The sequence below is a fragment of the Leptonychotes weddellii genome, chromosome 1 (genome assembly GCF_054177405.1).
Source record: "Leptonychotes weddellii isolate Sample4059 chromosome 1, ASM5417740v2, whole genome shotgun sequence".
Lineage (NCBI taxonomy): Eukaryota > Metazoa > Chordata > Mammalia > Carnivora > Phocidae > Leptonychotes > Leptonychotes weddellii.
The window spans coordinates 15,401,528-15,421,352 of NC_138369.1; the positions used below are offsets into that span (position 1 = coordinate 15,401,528).

The 19,825-nt window shown below is 53.0% G+C and overlaps 4 protein-coding genes across 6 annotated transcripts in view; 1 reads left to right on the plus strand and 3 right to left on the minus strand.

The window, feature by feature from the left end:
* The window catches only part of RHOA (ras homolog family member A), a 60,968-nt gene extending 60,291 nt beyond the window's left edge, over window positions 1–677 (minus strand). Inside the window, exon 1 of the mRNA XM_081817675.1 lies at window positions 501–677. The gene's annotated coding sequence lies outside the window, so the exon portion shown is untranslated. The remainder of the gene's footprint in view (window positions 1–500) is intronic.
* Window positions 678–883: 206 nt separating this feature from the next.
* On the plus strand, window positions 884–4,196 carry TCTA (T cell leukemia translocation altered). 2 transcript variants are annotated; one of them, XM_081817689.1, is made up of 3 exons: window positions 884–1,328; window positions 1,582–1,684; window positions 2,794–4,196. In XM_081817689.1, exons 1-3 carry the CDS (start codon window positions 1,106–1,108, stop codon window positions 2,834–2,836), a joined length of 369 nt encoding a protein of 122 aa, XP_081673815.1. In that variant the 5' UTR covers window positions 884–1,105; the 3' UTR covers window positions 2,837–4,196. The 2 variants fall into 2 exon arrangements, with proteins under 2 accessions (XP_081673815.1, XP_006744604.1); XM_006744541.3 differs by having other exon boundaries at window positions 1,630–1,684.
* A 300-nt stretch (window positions 4,197–4,496) lies between these two features.
* Window positions 4,497–9,531, minus strand: AMT (aminomethyltransferase). 2 transcript variants are annotated; one of them, XM_081817643.1, is made up of 9 exons: window positions 9,152–9,531; window positions 8,883–9,036; window positions 8,292–8,372; window positions 7,274–7,405; window positions 6,787–6,865; window positions 6,343–6,488; window positions 6,071–6,251; window positions 5,543–5,698; window positions 4,497–5,442 (listed from the first exon to the last, which is right to left on the minus strand). In XM_081817643.1, exons 2-9 carry the CDS (start codon window positions 8,994–8,996, stop codon window positions 5,264–5,266), a joined length of 1,068 nt encoding a protein of 355 aa, XP_081673769.1. In that variant the 5' UTR covers window positions 8,997–9,036; window positions 9,152–9,531; the 3' UTR covers window positions 4,497–5,263. The 2 variants fall into 2 exon arrangements, with proteins under 2 accessions (XP_081673769.1, XP_006744600.2); XM_006744537.3 differs by having other exon boundaries at window positions 8,883–9,050.
* A 228-nt stretch (window positions 9,532–9,759) lies between these two features.
* Window positions 9,760–14,228, minus strand: NICN1 (nicolin 1, tubulin polyglutamylase complex subunit). The gene is made up of 6 exons (XM_006744540.3): window positions 14,006–14,228; window positions 12,453–12,629; window positions 12,084–12,197; window positions 11,567–11,638; window positions 11,136–11,240; window positions 9,760–11,061 (listed from the first exon to the last, which is right to left on the minus strand). The coding sequence occupies exons 1-6, from the start codon at window positions 14,135–14,137 to the stop codon at window positions 11,020–11,022; spliced, it is 642 nt and encodes a 213-aa protein (XP_006744603.1). The 5' UTR covers window positions 14,138–14,228; the 3' UTR covers window positions 9,760–11,019.
* Window positions 14,229–19,825: the final 5,597 nt, after the last annotated feature.

The following is a 19,825-nucleotide window of genomic DNA, read 5'->3' on the forward strand; positions in this document are numbered from 1 at the left end:
TAACTGGACTTCACCCTGTATAAAACGGTGATTCATGTTTCATATTCAATGTAAAAGCCAAAATGGAGTTGTAAAGAGTTTCTTTCCCATTTCAACTCTCAACAGCCACGCGCGCTTCGCCGGGGCCGGCTGCACGGCGCGGTCGCCGGGCCCGGCTCGAAGCCCCCGCCCTGCCCGGCACAGCCGTGAGAGAGGAAGAGCCGGGGACCGCGAGCGGGCGGCTTGGGCTCCACCAGGCCTGGCCGGGCGGGGGAAGGGGCGCGGGAGGCCGCGGGGCGCGCTTCCGGGGACTGCGCGGGCGGGGCCGCCGCTTTGGGGAGCGGGGCCCGGGCCAGGAGGCAGAGGCAGGGGCAGGGGCCGGGGCCCAGGGGCAGCCGGCTGAGAGCAGCAGGTGGGGCGCGGCCGCGGCGGGGCTGCGGGCGGGCGGGCGGCCGGAAGAGTGCCGGGAGGGCGGGCGGGCCCGGGGCGCCGCAGCGCCAGGAGGGAACCCTCTCGCTCACCTCAGGCGACGAGTCGCAGTCCGGCCTCTCTGCGCCGAGGACGCCTGTCCGCGAGTCGCAAGCTCGGAGACGGGCGAGTGGCTGAGGAGACGGCAGCAGACTAACGAGAGAACCGACGAAGAACGGCGGGCGGCGGGCGGGGAGCGCGAGCGAGCGAGCGAGGGCGGTCGGCGGCGGGAGGGCGGGGAGCGACGTGCGCGCCCCCGTGTGCCAGCGGGCTCGAGCCAGCCCCAGTCGCGGTCCCGCGCACGCGCGCGCACTCACAGCTCAGCCACGATTGCTCAGGAGCGCGTCCACGCCCTAAAAGCAAGGCGCTTAACCAATCACTGCAGCCGCGTGGGGCATCACGGGAACTCCGGGGCTATAAAAGACCTGGTTGCTATTTTATGCTTTTCGGCTCACTCATCCTTTAAGCAAGCAGGGTGGGGCTAGTGCGCGTGCGCGGTTTTATTACTCCGCCCCAAACTGCCAACTCTTCGCGCAAGCGAAGTAGGCTCACCTTGCCTGGTTTACGCGTGCGTACTAATGGGCCTGGGCCCGGAAGACCAGACGCCTGCGCTGTGGGGACTACAGTGACAGTCCCCGGGGTGGGGCATGGGCCAGTCATGGCGGAGCCTTGGTCTGGGCAGTTCTTGCAGGCTCTACCCACCACGGTGCTGGGCGCGCTGGGCACCCTGGGCAGCGAGTTCCTGCGGGAGTGGGAGGCGCAGGACATGCGCGTGACCCTCTTCAAGCTGCTGCTACTGTGGTTGGTGTTAAGTCTCCTGGGCATCCAGCTGGCGTGGGGGTTCTACGGGAGCACGGTGACAGGGCTGTATCACCGCCCAGGTGAGGCTCCCCACCCCCACCGGACTGTACCATTGGGCTCCCCAGAACCCCCTAGACTACCACTGGTTCCCTGAGAACCTTATCACAACTTAACGCTGTACCCTGACCCATGCCAACATACCATTTCATGCCAGAAACCCCGGTCCACCCATCACATTTTAACTATTCCCTTGAACCTCCATCAGACACTACTAGTCCCTTTAGGGTCCCCACGAGACCACCAGACAACACCACTGGGCTGATACCTGCTCAGATCCCCACCCTCAGCCTGCTGCAGCTCTGGATGTGTTCCTGCCCCCAGGTCTGGGCGGCCAGAATGGATCCACACCTGATGGCTCCACGCATTTCACTTCATGGTGAGTAAATCTGTGCCCATGGCAACCCCATGCTTGGCAGGCAGAGGACACACCTGTGCTGGGAACAGGGACAGGGGCAGGAAGTTCTTAGGGCAGGAGTCCGCCAGTTTAGTGGTCTTTGCAGCAAGCTCCAAGGCCTGCAAGTGGAGCTCAGGCTTCGAGTGACACCAATTTCTGAACAGCCCATCAATAGGCTGTTCAGCAACCTGTGAGGTGGTGATTTCAGAGATGAAATGGCAAGTCTGTTGGGTTCCACTCTACTGCAAGCCCCTCAATTAGGAAGGTAGGAGCTTCTGTCCTTATTGCACTGACTGGCCTCATCAGGGTCAGCCTCCTCATCTGTAAAACCAAATCACTAATCAGAGCATTCGTTCAACTAATCTCTGAGCTCCTATCATATGACAGGGCCAAACTAGGTCCAGAGAACAAGGATAACCCAGGCCCTGTTTACAGGGGGAGCCAGAGATTTAAAAGGGAGGGCAGCAAAAAATAAATAAATAAAAATAAAAGGGAAGGGGCAGCAGAGCAGGGGGTGAGGGCGGTCAGAGTTTTCTCCCAAAACAGACAGCTAAGCTGAGGGCAAAGGCTAGGGAGTGGTTAAGTGTACCAGGCCGAGAATGGATAGCACGAGAGCCAGGGCAAGAACAAGGGTGTCATATTGGAAGACTAGACAAGGCTGTGACACTGCAGCTCAAACATGAAGGCATGGAGGGACCATGAAACCCTATCCTAAATCTCAGGAAACTATTGAAGGACTCAGCAAGGCTACGGCCTGATCTAACTTGTCTTTGTGACTGCCTGCTTCATGGCAAGAAGATAAAGGGGTCCAACAGAGAAGGCAAGAGGCCAGTTAGGAGGCTTGCCGCTGCCCAGGTCCTGGGCAACTGGGGAAAGACAGGAACACCGTGATAAGGCGAGGAACCAGGAGGAAGAACGTGTTGGCAAGAGACAGGTGGGGGACCCAGTGTGGGCCGTGGGAACTCAGTAGAGAGGTCTAGGTTGTAGTGTGGCCTTACTGAGCCCACCTCAGCCCCTAAAGGGCTAGAGAGCCAATCAGGGACTGTTAGGCTGCCTGGGAATAACCCCTCTCTTCTCTCCATCACTTTTAGGGAAACAACAGCAAACGAACCTCTCAAAACCCACAGAGAATAAGGGAAGGCAGCAGAGGGATCTCCAGGGACATCACCGGGTCTGCTGGTTCCCACACTGGGTTCTGCTGCTGCCCAGACCCCAGAGACAACGACAGGGAGGTCAAGGTTGGGGGCAGGGAGTACCCCAGTGCTTGCAGGCCTGGGCCTCCACTGCGCTTGGCCTTGCCTCCAGCAGCTCCAGGCATTGGGCCAGTAAAGTTTGCCTCTACCCTGATCTGGGTGCCTTAAGGAGAAGGCATGCTCCTCCCTCCTCTCTTAGGGGTAAGCTCAGAAGCCTCTGGGTTGGAGAGGCCAACAGTCCATTTTCTGCCTTGGCTTTTTCCTGTCCCTCTTCCCATCCCCCTGGGATGTGACCCCATAGAAATTTGTCCTGAGAGGAAACTTGAGGTTGACCAGCTCTGGGATTTGTAAGGGAAGCCTGTTTTCCCCTAAGCTCTAGGTTTCTTGAATTTGTTTTTGCTTTGTTGGCAGGGAGCCAGGGAATTCTGGACTGGACATGGCCTTATACTGTGTAGTTACTTAGCTGGCCCATTCAAGTGTAAGGCAGGGGGAGCTGGCACCAAACTGGACTTAGAGGCACCACACACTCACCTCCCTGGCCCATCCAGAGCTTTCCAGGTGTGAGTCAGGCTATGGAAATAGTCTTTTCCTGGATATCAACTCATTCATACTCCTCTGTCCTTCTTGTTGGGAAGCTGGGTGCCTGAAAGAGGCTGAGCCCCGGGGGGTGGCCTTCCACCCCCACCGTTTTTAAGTGCCCATGGGGTTGTACCCTGCCCCCTCACAGGGAGACACTAAGCAGTTAGTGAGGAGTTGCCCTATCCCACCACGCCCTGCAGCTTCATCACTTCCCATCTTGACCCGGAGCTACAGGAGCCTCATCCTAAGAGGCCACGGTCTCCCCACTGGCACCATCTCAGCCCCCAAGAACCGTCAGCCAGGAAGAGCCCCGGGCCTGCCACCTACACTGTGGGCCGGGGCAGCTTACAAAGGTCAGCCTTTGTAAGCAGCACATGCACTTTCTGAAAGCAGCGTACCACTAGAACTGCCTCCGAAGGCCATACTCCTACCTGCTTCTGCTGCGCCACCAGCTACCTCAGTGTCCCGCCACCTGCTTCCTCTATTAGAGGTCACATTTCCATCCAGCAGCCTTTGGCTGGCCACCTTGGCAGCAGAGGTGCACTGGAAGTAGGACCACACTGAACTGATGTACGTGGACCTCCTCCAGAGCTACCTTCTGGCTGGTAGGATGACAGTTTTGTAGCCCCGGCCCTGCCCATTGACACCACCCCACAGAACCAGGGTCTCACGTTTCACCCCAGGTTCAACTGAGGATGTAGCTTATTAAACATGGAAGTGCATCAGCTGTGTGATTATTGAGACAGGACAAGGGTGTGCATGCACAGGGGAGACTGGAGAGGGAACATTGCCCCTCAGCGCCCAGAATGCAACGACTTGCAGAGGTGGAGAGGTGACACCAGCTCCCTGGAGGAGCAGTGGTGAGTGCCTGACAAGGAGGGGCACTATCATTCGTTTTTATAGACCTGCCCCTCTCGGGGAGAACCCACTCTGAGCCTGCCTCAGAGGCCAGGCAAGCAGACGTTGGGCTGGCACCCCAAGAACCATGCGGACAAAGGACAATGAAGCTAGACACTGGCAAGCAAGAAGAAAAGGAAGCTCGTTTAATGTTTTTTTAGAGGTCAGTGGAGTCCAGTAATGGGCACCAGGGGCAAAGGGCAGCCAGGGTAAGTCAAGTCCAGGAGAAGGCCCAGCCTGTCCTACAACAGCCCTGGGGCTCAGGACAGGTGGTGAGCCTGGCATGGTTTGCTACTGGGCAGCAGGCTGGGCTAACTTGGGAATGTGGAAGAGTGAGTCTGTGCCTCCTCAGCTGTCCCCGAGTTTACACAGGCACAGCAGCCCTACAGGGCCAGCCCTCGGTGAGTCAGGAATCATTCCTACCCAGGGAGAGGCCCCAGTCTGCATTCATGGAAAGTAAACTGAAGGAGGTGGCTGGCACTACCCAAGGTAATAAGCCCCTTGCAGTGTGAGAAACCATGGTGAGGTAGGCTGGGTGGGCCTTATCCCCTCCCTAAATGTGAGCCTCTGCGCCACAGCCAGCACGTGGCAGAGTGGAAGGGACAGATGCCGAACTAAAGCTTCCCACAGCCCTCCAGCAGGCAGACGAGAACAGGTCCGTGGGACCATAGGCTGACATTGCATGAGCTGGTCCCTTGCTCTTAAAGTTAGAGAGGCACAGGAGGGGGGTGGGAACAGGTGTTATGGGCCGCCCTCAACCAGATAACCAGAACCAACCTCCACCCTAGCCACCTACCCCCAGTGTATTCAGCCTCAGCTTCTTGACTAACCCTTGTAGAATGCCCTCCAGGTCCAGGCTCCTGGATGGGAGGGGCCCTGTCCCAAGCCACTTTCACTTGAGGGTATAGTAATTTGTGGTCACAAAAGGCATCTTGCTGACCACAGCCATTTGCTGCTTCCGCCGCACCTCTACCAGCAGCGGGGTACCTGGCCGACTGTACTCATAGGGCACATAACCCATGGCCACATTCTTCTTCAGGCAGGGAGAGGGGCAGCCACTGGTCACAGCACCTGTGTGAGCAGAGGCCGTATGTCAGCATCACCTTGCCAGTCCAATGCCCACCTTCCTGGGGAAGGGACAAGGGCTCTCCAACTTTTCTGGTCCACCTACCAATCACAGTGCCCTCTGTATTCAGGATGGGGCTGTGCACCCGCATCGGCGCCCCCTCGCACATTAACCCCACACGTCTCCGCTGCACCTTGCCCTTCAGCTGGGCAACAATGACTGAGGCTCCAGGGAAATCCATGGCGGCTCGGCGGCGCTTCCCTGAAGCATGACACACCAGGATTAAGCCACAGTCCATAAGACCCCTGGCCACAGGAGATTCTAGTTACAAGGACCCCAAGTAACATCCATCCAGCAGTGAGGGCCCTTTGCTCAGGTTCCCCCAAGCCCCATTTCTCCCCTGCAATGCAGTCAGCCACCCCCATCCTGTCCCCAGGTCTTAGAGGCTGTGCTGCCCACCTCAGCCTGCTGAAGATCCTCAGCGTCTAATGGGCAAAGCCACAATCGCACCTTCAGGGAAAGGAGGCTTAGGGAGGCTGAGTCACTTGCTCCAGGGTACACAGCCTTGGGAGCAGTCATGGGCTGGCCACTCCAGCCTTTGGGATTCTGTCCCTGAGTGCTAGCCCAACTCACCCAATGTCCAGCTGAGGCTGCCTTCTACAGGTGTGGTGTGTTCATCGATGTCACTCCCATACAGGCAGAGGCCTGCCTCCAGGCGCAGGCTGTCCCGGGCCGCCAGCCCCGCCAGCTTCACCTCTGGGTTTTCCAGCAGAGCTGTTGCCAGGCGGGCTGCCGCCGCCGCCGGCACCGAGATCTGCATGCGGCACCAGAGAGCAGGGGGCAACTGGCTCCAGAGTCCTGTGCCCTACACTACCCTACACCCACTTCTTGACATCTTGACATACCTCCACACCGTCCTCCCCTGTGTAGCCACAGCGGGTCACACGGCAGCCGGACACACCAAACACCTCCATCACAGCACTGGTCATGAAGGGCAATTTCCTCAGGTCATCTGCCACGCCGGCCTGCAAAACCTGTGCCGCAGTGGGGCCTAGGCCCAGGAAGCCAGTGACCCAGTGTCCAGGTCCCAGTTTCCCCTCAAAGCTGGACCTACTCAGGGGCCAGAATAAGCCCTGAGCAAAGTCCTACTCTGCAGGTCGGAGAGATGCTCTTGCCCACAGGCCCTAAGCCTTATAGCAGGTGGAGGGAGGGCCTAATTGCAAACTTAGAATTATGGCACACAAATACAACACCATCCACACCTCCCTCCTGGAATGGCCCCTGTGCTGAGCAGTCAAAAAAAGCCAGCAAGGCAAAGGTCAGCTCCAACCCTAGCCTGGCCTGCTCACCTTGCAGGGCTAGCAAGGCATTATCTACCACCTCCAGGCTCACGTCACTGCCCATGTTCTGAAGCTCCCTGACCTTGTCCTGAAAAGAAAGACAGAAACACCACATCAGCTTCTGGGATTACTGAGCACCTACTGCGGGCTGAGAGCTGAAGAGCTAAGGCAGAGTAAGCTGGGTTCCATCTTACAAGGTCATACAACTAAGTGGTAGGAATGACCCAAGCCCAGGTCTGCCAGTGTTCACATCGGGCTCCAGCCTCCACCTTCACCAGAGGATGCTTGCTTGGGAACCGGGGCCAGTCTCACCTTCCCTACTCCCCCCATCACTGAAACCTGGCATTCTCCATGGAGGGCCCACTCTGGCCTGCTGTTCACTCACTCAAAGAGCCATTGTCTGAGCCCCTTGTCCCTGCCAGGTCTGTCCTGGACAACAAGGATGCTGCTCTGTGAGAAAAGAAGACAGGGTACCTAGAACACAGAGGGGCCGTACCTGCATGAGAGCCAAGTCCTTGTCCCAGCAGCCAGCGTTGGACACCACATACAGGTACCCCTCAGAGGTGCTGGTCACAATCAAGTCATCTAAGATGCCTCCAGCCTCATTGGTAAACAGCGACAGTGTCCCCTAGTGCCAAAGTGGAACATCTTTGCCTCCAGGTCCAGGAGGCCCAGGTCAAGTATGAGTCAGACACACCCCTGGCCCACTCAGCCACCACAATTCATGAACCCTCAGGCAAAAGGCTGGGAGGGGAGGAGGAGCAAGGAGCAAGGCTAGGCAAGCCCATGCCCCTGCCCAGCCCGGGGTTTTTGATCCTCATGCACTGAGAGAAGTTTTTTCCCATTCCCCATCTTGGGAGACCTCCCTGACCTGGTGGGGCCTCTGCACTTCTCCCCACTCAGTACTGAGAGCCCCACTTCACACTTAATCCAGGACATCTAGGACTTACTTCATCCCACTCAGACCTGAGACAACTCAGTCCATGCCCCAAACCCCAAGACAGAGACTTCAAAGTCCATCCTGGTGATCCTATGAGTGCCACAGCAATACTCCAAAATACCGTGAGGCTAGCCTCACAGCCTCCCCACTGGATGGACACAGCCTGAGTTTGCGAGATCGCATGAATCACCTGGGGATCTTGTTAAAACGCAGGTTCTGATTCAGCAGGTCTGGAGCAGGGCCTGAGAGTGTATTCTTAACAAGCTCTTGGTGATGATGAGGCTGCTGGATTAGGGACTACCTTTGCATTGCAAGGGGTCTGACAGCACGTAAGGTCACAAAACAGGACGTAAACCTGGGTTTCTGGCTTTCCAGCCTGATGTGGTTAAGGATGGAATAAGCCCCCTCCCTGCAGATAACTGGACGTCTGGACAGGACTCAGGGACCCCATCCCCCAAGACTGCAAGCCCTGAGATGCTGTGTCTGAGCCTTGGCTGCGCCCCCACCCCTCCCATTTGCTGGCTCAAGACTAAGAACACCCACTGAGCAGAAATATGAGAGAAGAGGGACCCACCTGGTTTGGCCTTAGCTCTGCAATATCTCCAACCACTAGACTCTCCATCAGCTTCACCCGATCACAACCAAGTATCTTGGTCTGGGAAAGAAATCAAAAACCTCAGGCCACTGGGCAAGGAGGCACCCTCCCTGCTGTTCACAACCCAGTCCGACTCAGCCAAAATGCCTGAGCAGTCCTTTGATTCTGCAGGTGGCAGAGCCCCACCTTCTGATTTCCCCACCTCTGCCACCACAGGAGAGGGTGCAGTGGGGGAGGTTAGGAAACTTGAAAGGGCCGGGCACCATCCTGAAATACCCCCTTTTCCAAACCAACACCCAGGAGAGTTGATGGGAATGGGCGCCAGCCCTGGGGAACCCAGGATACAGAGGCACACCACTGAGTGGGAGCAGGCTGAAGAGATTAAAGAGGAGACAACCAAGAGACCCTCTGAGTTCATTTCCTGGGGGCCACAGTCTATGACACCGGGGACCTACCTCTTCTGCGAGGGTGGTGGCCCTTGGAATCCAGCTCCCCACAAAGCCAAGGGTTGCACCACTGTAGACGGGGAGGAAGCCCTGATCGGGCAGCTGGCGTGCTCCCCTGGCTCACCTGCAGCATGTGGGACACGTCAAAGAGCGAGCAGTGCCGGCGTGTGTGCAGGTGTGAGTCCACGTGGCTGTCCCGGTACTGCACAGGCAGACTCCAGCCTGCAAACGCCACCATCTTCCCGCCATGCGCCAGGTGGAAGTCATAGAGTGGTGTCCTGCGGAGCACGTCCTGCGGGTGGCTGGGTTCAGGGTCACCAGTGTCCCGGCCTCCACCCTCCTCCCTCCCCCACCTCCAAAATTGGCACCATGCCCCGGCACCCTCGATCCCACCTGTGCACAACTGAACGGACGGCCCAGGGCCGACGGGAGCGCCTTCAGCTGCAAGCCCAGATGGGCCACCACGCTCACTGCCCGCTGCATTGTTGCCCGCAACCAGTGCAGCCGGCGCACGGAGGCCGCCACTCTGCCAGGCACGCTGGGAGATGTAGTCCCGGCTCTGCTTGGACAGGTCTCTCTCCCACAAAGGGGATCAGAAGGGGCGGGCAGCCCCAAAGGCAGGCAGCCCCAAGGGCAGGCGGGGCTTTCGGGCAGTGTGCAGTAACTCCAATCTGCAGGGAAACAGCCCCAGGCACTTCCAGTTGATCTTCCAGGGCCGATTAGGCGGTCCAAACCAGTCAAGCTGCTCCGCGACAGAGCTGGGGGCTAGACCTCCCCTTGCTGACTGCCCTGCCTCCAGAAGGCCAAAGTTCTATAAAGGGCCAAAAGGCCTGAATTGCGCATTCAGGACATCAGGAGTGTAAGGTCACATGGGAGGAGGGGAGGGGGTGGAGAGGACGCAGGAGGGTGGAGCCGGCCTGGCAGGCGGAGCACATCAGTAATCTGGCCTCTAGTGAGGGTCTCCGGCTTTCGCGCTGGGAGGACACATGCAGCCAGTAGTCTTGCTTTCCACAAGTATTTATTGATCTTGCTGCACACTAGGCCCTGTGCTGGGTATGAATGAAGCACAGTCCCCACCACCGCCCCAGGGACCTCCCCCCACTCTCTTACACACACACATTCTCTCTCTCACACTCTCTCTGAGGGCTGCTACTCCCTGAGTACAGGATTGTGGTCATTACCCTCTTAACAGAAGCTGAATGGGGCGAAGTAAATGACCATGCGGGCAACACCTGCAAGGACTCTGGTAAGAGCACAGGGTGGCCACCAAAAGGGGGCTGACCTTCCTCCAGAAAGCTTTTGAGCCCCACAGATGTCCAATTTTCCAGGTCTAGCACAAGTTACAGTACTGCTGCATCACAGCCCCGGGGGGCAAAGCCAGGAAAAAACAGAAAAGGAAGACTTTCTCGTAAGAGCAGCCTGCCTTAGCAGCAGGCCTGGGGTTGTAGCAGACCTCAGCCTCTCTGAGAGCGCTCACCTGGACCCTCACCCTACCAGGGCTGATCTTTCATCACACTGAGCATGACTCTTGGAAGGGGGCAGCTGGGAAAATGGACAAGAACGTGCGTTGGGCACAAAGGTCCCGGAACTCATTCTCGCACCCTGGCCTTGCCAGAGGCACCTGCCCAGGCTGGATGGGCAGACCCATTTGAACACGCATCCAGGAGCAAGCTCAGGGACCAAGGGGTTCAGGCTGCCCAAATCCCCAGCTTTGCTCCCTAGGCAGGCAGCAGGTAGTTAAGACAGGAAATTTCTTCTTAGGGGCGTAACACAAAGGGAAAGAAGACCACTAGGGGGCGCAGAAGGAAGAAACGGGCTCCTGTTTTTCCCTCAAGCTTCCAAACTACCTGAGTGCGAAGACTACAGCAAGCAGCCTTCCAGCAACAGCTAGAGCAGGTTTAGTAGGTCACCCCAACCCACTGCACTCAGGGTGAAGGAGCAGGCAGGAGTCTGGAATGTGCATGTTGGCAGAAGGAGCAGAGGGCACAAGGGGATTCTTAGTATGTAGAACTGAAATGTTTTTAGGGTAGGAAAAGGAGTTTCGGGTTGCAGTCGGATGAGGACAGAGTACACCCCTGCCAAGAGCTCATGCTGAAGCAACACAGTGAGCCCCCAGGAATCTTGAATCTGTGAACGTGGCCCAGACCCAGTGAACATGCAGGCAACACTCGGAATGCACAGGGAAAGCACTCCAGCCTCTGGTGGCCCAAACCGGGTCTGGGTGGGCACGGAAGGCCAACATCTTGGCTAACAGCCACAGTTCAGGTGTAGGAGAGCAAGTTCAGGTCGTAACAGCCATCCACCTGCAACACAAAAGACCATGAGATCTGACCTGCTCAGGGCAATGGGAGCAAAGCAGAGGGAAGCAATCACTCACATCAAAGCGGCCGATCCTTGTGGAGGTGTGACTGGCCCGGATCATCTCTGTCAGCGCCCACATCTGCTGCACCTCGGAGGATACCCTGCTGGGGTCTGGGAGACCCTGCTCCAGAAGGAGGGGTCAGTGGCCATGGGTATCTCCCCAGCAGTGCCCTTAAAGCTCCAGAGAGACCAAGTTGGGCTATGGGGCCCTCCAACTGAGACCAGTAACATTCCCAGGTGACTTGCAAAACATGAGGTTGGGGCCCCATGTGCAGGAGGCAGCCCAGCCCCATTCAGATATGCCTCAAATCCCATGGACCCCCCAAGAGGAAGATGGCACAAAGTGAGTGGGTCCAGCCCCAAATTCTTGTAGAAAGAGGCCCGCCTGGGCCTGTGCTGGACACAAGAGCTTTTCACACATGGTTCTGACCCACGATGAGGGCTTACCTCAATGAGGGGAGCAGGCTGCTCACAAGGCACTGGGTGGGAGAGCCACTTGGGGAAGGTCATGGAGGGACTCTGCAAAGCAAAGGCATACGGCCCTGAAGGAGGCAGAATGGAAAAGCCCTAGGACCAGATTTCAAGGTCCTCAGAGAAGAGAGAAGGGCACCTGAGCTTCAAAGCTGAGCTTCAGGGGTCCAAGAGGTCCAAGGGGCAGTCAGACTACCTAAGAGCTTAGAGACTACCTAAGCTCTTCTGCTATGCAGGAGGCCCCAGGAACACAAGGAACAGAAGCATCTCCCAGCACTTGAAGACTCAAGCTATGAGAGAGGCAGGTGGCCTCAAAGGTCAGAGGATATGAAGACATGACCTCACCTCTCATCCTTAGCTTCCAACATTCCCTCCTGGCTAATTTCCTTCTGAGTCTTACCGTCCACTCCCAGCCCCACACCCAGCTCTCCTAGCCATAGCTAAGAGCCTCCGAGAGAAAGGGCCAACCAACAGCCCTGAGCTGGCCACTTACCTTTGGTCCCTGCTGGTAAATCTGCAGTTCCTCCACTGTGAAAGACACCCACAGTGGTGATGGCTGTCGCAGAATCAGGCGCAGCTCCAGTACTCTGGCCATGTCACACAGCATCTGACATAGATACACACACACACACACACAAGGACCCAGCGAGGCCCTAGCTCACTGCCCAAGAGCCTCCCAATCAGCAGTGAGCCAAGACACTGCCTCCCCAGGCCTTTAGGAAGGAAAGAACAGTAATCCTTCCGAGGTACAATCCCAGGCCAGCCTTACCTCCCCTCTTCCCTCCAGGTATCCTGGTCCAATCCCCAGGCCCCCTGAGAGCCCTCATCTGGACTTCCCTAGCCATGCTGAGTCCCAGCTGACCTGGTGCTTGAACAACGATACATACTCCTGGGCTCCCTCCTCACTGTGCGGGTCGGGCATGAGGCAGTAGTCCCGCAGGCAAGTCACCCACTTCCCCGGGGTGTGCGTTGAGCTGTGCTGCCGAACACGGATGCTCAGAAAGGCTGTGTAGTAATTCTTAAACACGATCTCCTGTAACTAGAGCACACACAACCCACCATGACAAATCAGACCCAGGCCCAGGGCCTGAGAGGCTCAAATGTACCATGTACCATCTCCTCCTCCCCTTAGGAATGTACTCATCTACCAATCTAGCAATTTCAACAAGCATCCACTAGGGCCCAAAGACAATTTCACTTTCCTAGAGGAGCTCACAGTCCAAATGAGCAGGTCATGCAAATAAACCATGACCGCAGATCTTTTTCACAAGTCTAAGATGCTGCCAGAACCTTAACTCTGGAGAAGGCAGAAAATGTACAGATGAGGCCTCAAGAAGGAGGAGTTCACCAAGTGGACTGGGACAGAGAGAGTGTAAAAGTATCATAAGCAGGGGCGCCTGGGTGGCTCAGTCATTAGCGTCTGCCTTCAGGACAGGTCATGATCCCAGGGTCCTGGGATGGAGCCCTGCATTGGGCTCCCTGCTCCTTGGGAAGCCTGCTTCTCCCTCTCCCACTCCTCCTGCTTGTGTTCCCTCTCTCGCTGTGTCTCTGTCAAATAAATAAATAAAAATCTTAAAAAAAAAAAATTATCATAAGCAAAGGGGCACCAAAGGATGAAACAGCAGTGATTCAGCCTGGCTACAGCAATTCTCATCACTGGACACTCATCAGAATCACCCAAAGAAGGTTTGGTTTTTGTTTTTTTGTTTTTAATATAAATGTACAGGCTCCACCCAGACATAATGAATCAGTATTTACAGGGTTGGGCCCTTTAATGAAGTTTCCCAGCTTATGGTAAGGAACAGCTTGGAAGAGGACCACACACTATGGGACAAAGTGCATGGGGTCAAAAGGCAGGCAGGGCACAGACACAGAGTGGCTCCGAATGCCAAGCCATCAGAAAGTGGACTTTGTTCTCTGTGCTGAGGTCTTGTAGTGTCAGTCACTCTGCCCGCAGATGTGGACGGGCAACTGGAGATTGGAAACTGGCGCCACTGGGATGATCCTGACGAGCAATGTGCTGAACCTGACCTCCAGCAGGGACTGTAGGGAATGGACAGGAGGCAGGTTTGGGGGTAACTCATTGTCTAATGATCCCCAGCCCAGTGGCCAGGAACAAAATGACCTTTCACCTCTGTTTGGTTCACAATTGTATTTCCAGCATCACCCTACTATCTTGGCACTTCTACGCCTGCCCTGTCCTGGACATCGGGGAGAGTCGTTGAAGAGAACAGGACAGAAATCCGCATTCTAGTAAATATGTGTTTACTGAAGTAATAAATAAATGATTAACTGATTTGCAAGGGCGAGGACGCTGCAGAGGCTTTCGGTAAAAGATTAAATGCCTGGGACACGCCCGAGTTCCCAGGTCAGCCCCGCCCAGGAGCCCCGGTCGCGCCCACGGGGCTTGCTCACCTCGAAGGGCGCGACGCTGGGGAAAGTGACATCGATGACCAGCACACCAGGCCGGCCTTGGGAGGTTCGCACGTCGCCCACCTGCAAAGCCACCGTGCCTTTCACATGGCAGGGCACCGACACGCGGGACATAGTGTCAGCAGCCTCAACCAAGCCCAACTGCCGCTCCTGGCCTCTGACCACTGGTCCTTCCCGGCGTCCCCGGCAAAGCCCCAAGAACTACAACTCCCGGAAAGACTCGCGCTGGGCCAGCTCAGCCAATTACTGATGCTCTGGGCTGGCCGGGAGTCGGAAGTGCCTGAGGAAGTGCTCCTTCAGCCAATCATGGCGCGAGCCTTCAAGAGCTCTGGGCCTTGCCCAGAAACGTCCGAGCCCTCCGGTATTGGAGCGATCCAGACCCTTCTCCGCCAGCCGAGCTTGCTCCGTTACTTCCGCCGTGCGGGGCGGTGGTTAGTTAAAGCATATAAAGCCAGAGCACTAATGAGCATAGTGCCCGGCAGACATTAATTCCGAAAATAGGTATGAACACCCCCCCTTTTTTTTTATGGACAAAGGATTTGAACAGATAATTCACAAAAGAATATAAATAGCGAATAAACCCATGAAAAGATGCTTAATACGATTATTCATCAGGGACATTCTAATCAGAACTCCCACAACCCCAAGGAAGAGGCTAAAATTAAAGACTGGCAAGGCTGTGGAGTGCTCCATTGATAATTTCCAACCATTTTGAAGAAGCTTGGCATTTCTTTAAAAACTAAATTCATGCCTACAATGTGATCCAGCCATTGTACTCCTAAGTATTTACCCAAGAGAAATGAATGCATAGGCCCAATCAAGGACTGTTCTTAATAGCCAGAAATAGGAAATAATCCAAATGTCCATGAGATGAACAGATAAACTAATTGTGGTGTATCCATACAATGGAATACTGCTTAGCAATAAAAAAAAAAAAGAGCAAATCCAAGCATCTATCAACATATGAATGGGTAAACAAATAGTGGTATATACATACAATGGAATTACTCAGCCTTAAAGATGACTGAAACTGATAAATGCTTTAGTGTGAACATTGAAAATATCATGCTAAGTGAAAAAAGAAAACAGATATGAAGGAACATTGTATTATGATTCCATTTACACGAGGTACTTAGAATAGGCGAATTCATAGAGACAGAAAGTAAAATAGAGGTCGCCAGGGACTGGGGGTGAAGGGAAATAAAGTTATTGTTTAACAGGTACAAAGTTTCTGTTTAGGATGATGAAAAAAATTCTGGAAATAGTGGTGTTGATTATACAACATTATGAATATACTTAATGTCACTGACTTATATACTTAAAATGAGTAAAATGGTAAATATTATGAATACCAAAAAAAAATTTTTTTTAAAGAGTGAACAACTAGTATGCACACCACCACCACTAAATCTCAAATGTACTATGTTAAGCAAAAAAAGTCAGGCCCAAGGGCACCTGGGTGGCTCTGTCGGTTAAGTGTCTGCCTTCAACTCAGATAATGATCCCGGAGTCCTGGGATTGAGTCCCACACCGGGCTCCCTCCTTGGCAGGGAGTCTGCTTCTCCCTCTGCCCTTCACCCCGCTCGTTCTCTCTCTTGTTCTCTCTCTCTCTCAAATAAATAAAGAAAATCTTTTTTAAAAAAGTCGGACCTAAAAGAGTTCATACTGTATGATCCCACTTACGTGAAATTCTAAAAAAGGCAAAGCTGATCTATAGTAATATAAATCAGAACAGTTTTTCCTGCGGCAGGGAGAGAAGGGAAGGGATTGACTCTGAAGAAGTACAAGGGAATACTTTGGTGTGATGGAAAGGTTCTATAACTTGATTGTGGTGATTTGTAATTTTTTTAAAGATATTATTTATCTTTAAACACCCAAAGAAGGTTTGGTTTTGGTTTTTTTATTTTATTTTATTTTATTTTTATTTTTTTTAAGATTTATTTATTTATTTATTCATGAGAGACAGAGAGAGAGAGAAGCAGAGGGAGAAACAGGCTCCCAAGGAGCAGGGAGCCCGATGCGGGACTTGATCCCAGGACCCCGGGATCATGACCCGAGCCGAAGGCAGACGCTTGACCATCTGAGCCACCCAGGCACCCTAAAAGATTTTATTTTTAAGTAATCTCTACACCCAACCTAGGGCTCAAACTCACAACCCCAAGATCAAGAATCGCATGTTCTACCGACTGAGCCAGCTAGGTGCCCCAAAATTTGTGCATTTTTATTGCATCTATATTATACCTCAATAAACATGATTTTTTAAAAAAGATTTTATTTATTTATTTGACAGAGAGAGATATAGCGAGAGAGGGAACACAAGCAGGGGGAGTGGGAGAGGGAGAAGCAGGCTTCCTGCGGAGCAGGGAGCCCGATGTGGGGCTCCATCCCAGGACCCTGGGACCATGACCTGAGCCGAAGGCAGACGCTTAAAAACTGAGCCACCCAGGCGCCCCAATAAACATGATTTTAAAAGTAAAAAAAAGCAAAGCAAAAAATGAATGTTAACCATTATGTTTATCATCATCACCATCCTTCCAGGCACTTGTGGAAACAATGCCTCAGAGATCATTAGTTAAGCCTGTTTTATTGATAACAAAGCTGAGGCCAGAAGTGTTCCAATGATTTCCTAAGCCAATAAAGCAGTATGGGCTCCTTCCTCACAGGTCAGAACCCTCCAGGTAATGGTCAGCTTTAGTGACCTGGGCCTGTTGAGGAACCCAAAGACACAGGCCCATTGTAACCCATAGGGCTCTCAGAGTCGGGTACCAGACAGACACAAAACCAGGATTCCAGGCCAGCCCAAGGAACAGCCTGGAAGACTTGTGTCTTCCCAGTCCAGGTGCCCCCAGAGATTTCCACAGACAGAAAACATGCCTTGTCTTCTCATCTTCTCACTGGCTGTTGTCAAGGGAAAATAATCTGTATTCTTGGGTCTCCCGGACTGGCCATTGCTGTCTCCATTTGGACTCAGACTAATGATTCACTGCCTGGGTCCCTCCAGGTTCCTGAGAGTTTCCTCTTTATGAAGACCACCCCATGCTAGAGCAGAGGCTTTCCCAAATCCCAGAAGATTATAGGCCCCCTAGAAATCAGGAGGATACACACAAGCTCTGGGCTTTAGGACTCAGCTCTGAGAGCATAGTCCCAGTATCACCAGCTAGACCCCAAGACTTGACCTTTACTGCTCTCCTGTTAGTACCCACTAAATTTTGTCCCACATTTCCCCCTAAGCTCTCCTTTCCAGCTTATCTTTTAACTCAGGCAAAAGACCCCTGGACACAGCATCGTGTGATGGAAACCAAAACTACCCCTCAAGCAATAATGACTGCCTGGATGAAGAGTTCTGGCAACCCAGACCACCCAGACCAGTTTGAGCTTAACCCCTGATTCATGCCTGAGCAGATGGACCATGGAGTGACCCATGGAGTCACTGACAGGTACCTTTACCTCATCATAATAGTAAAGTCTTCACCCAAGGAGAAGCATAAGCCTCATTTACATAACATGCAAGGTATGTGTAGGCATGTTTCCTTAAGGCACATATATGACCTTATGCCTACTTCTACATACGATGACAAGGCTCCCATTTCTTTTTCTTCTTCTTTTTTTAAAGTTTATTTATTTAATTATTTATTTATTTATGTAATCTCTACACCTACTGTGGGGCTCAAACACACGACCCTGAGATCAAAAGTCCCATGCTCTTCTGACTGAGCCAGCTAGGCACCCAAGGCTCCCATTTCTATTCATCCTAACCCTAGGGGGCACCTAGTCAACCCTTGCTCTTAGAGTCAGGGTTGGAAGTTATTCCCTGTGATCTCCTTCTTTGCTGCAAATAAAACTTCCTTTGTGTGACAACTCCACCTCGTGTAGTTTCCGTGATTCACCAAGGAGCAAACTCATGTAGTTCAGTTACAATGGCAGACACAGACCTGCGTGGCCCTTCACTGCAGATGAGTCTCACCTCATATCTCCCTGGTAGATAGCCACCTCCACTCAAGCCCCTCTAATCCATTACCCACTCTGTGGCAAGACAACCTTTTCAGTGTGAAATCTGCATGGAATTCTTCTCTTCAAGGTCAAATCCAAAAGCTCTTGGTAAGTCCATGAGTCCAAGGCATGAATGGCACCTGCCACAGGCCACTCAAAACCTTCTCACTAGGGGGGCCTGGACGGCTCGTTCAGAAGAGCATGTGACTAGGGGCGCCTGGGTGGCTCAGTCGTTAAGCGTCTGCCTTCGGCTCAGGTCGTGATCCCAGGGTCCTGGGATCGAGCCCCACATCGGGCTCCCGGCTCCGCAGGAAGCCTGCTTCTCCCTCTCCCACTCCCCCTGCTTGTGTTCCCTCTCTCGCTGTGTCTCTCTCTGTCAAATAAATAAATAAAAATTTAAAAATAAATAAATAAATAAATAAATTCTTTAAAAAAAAAAGAAGAGCATGTGACTCTCAATCTTGGGGTTGTAAATTTGAGCCTCAAGTTGGGCATAGAGATTACAAAACAAACAAATAAACGAAAACAACTTAAAAAAAAACAAAAAAACGAAACTGTTCCCTTCCCCAAACCTGCACCTTCACTCCAGTTCCTCCCAAATGGTGCCCACTCTCTCCTTCTAGTCTGCTCACAGAACACTCATTAGATAGATCACTTCTGCCCTACCACCAACCACCTATATACTCTTCAGTTCTTGGTTTAGATTTTGATTTTTCAGGGAGTACTTTCTTGATCTCCCGGACTAAGTTAGATCATTGTACCTTGTCAGAGGCTCTCCACATTCTACTGTAATCATTCCCCCAAAGCTTGTCTCCCACACTGGGCTACATGGGGCAGGAAAGCAGGAATTTAGTCTGTTGGCTTGTATCCCACATCTCCTAGCATCATGCTAGACATAGATGGTGCTCAATAAATACATTCCAAATGAACATACTGTTCGATTTTAGGGACTTCTCCTTCCAGCTAAAATGGAGTAATTGGGAAAAGATTGACCCTCCCACCTGACCCAACTAAAGAACCAGACAAAATCTATGAAGCAATCATTTTCAGACACTGTCCATCAGGCAGCGCAGAACAGTGATTCCCTAAGAGAGGAGAACAAAGAGAGTAGGCTCAATGATTGTCCCAGTTTACTGTCTGGAAAAAGTTCCCAGATACAATGAGGAGGAATCTAGGTGGAGTCTGTCAGACTCCCTGAGTTGAGGAGACAAAACTGTGAGTTTGGGGAGGAAAAGATGGCTAGTAGCTAGACAGGACAGAGCTTCACAGAGACATGACTCCAGAGATCTCTAGAGGGATCCCCCTGAGGCTTCAGCTTACTAATAATCAGTACCTGCATATGAGGAAACTACCCAAGGCCAAAGAAAGAACTACCCAAAAGAATTAAAAGGTGATAACATCAGATCTTACTTAGAGCCAGAAAGTTTGTGTTTCCATCAGCCATTAGTAAAAAACAAAACAGAACAAAACAAACAAAAATAAAACACTAATGAGACAGGGAAACTGCAGGGACTCCACAAAAATAGCCATTTTTTTCCTTTGCTCTGGCTGCTTTTTTTTTTTTAATTTAAATTCAATTAACATATAATGTATTATTTGTTTCAGGGGTACAGGTCTGTGACTCATCAGTCTTATATAATACCCAGTGCTCATTATAACACATACCCTCCCCAATGTCCATCACCCAGTTACCCCAGCCCCCCACCCCCCTCCCCTCCAGCAACCCTCAGTTTATGTCCTATGATTAAGAGTCTCTTATGGTTTGTCTCCCTCTCTGGTTTTGTCTTGTTTCATTTTTTCCTCTCTTCCCCT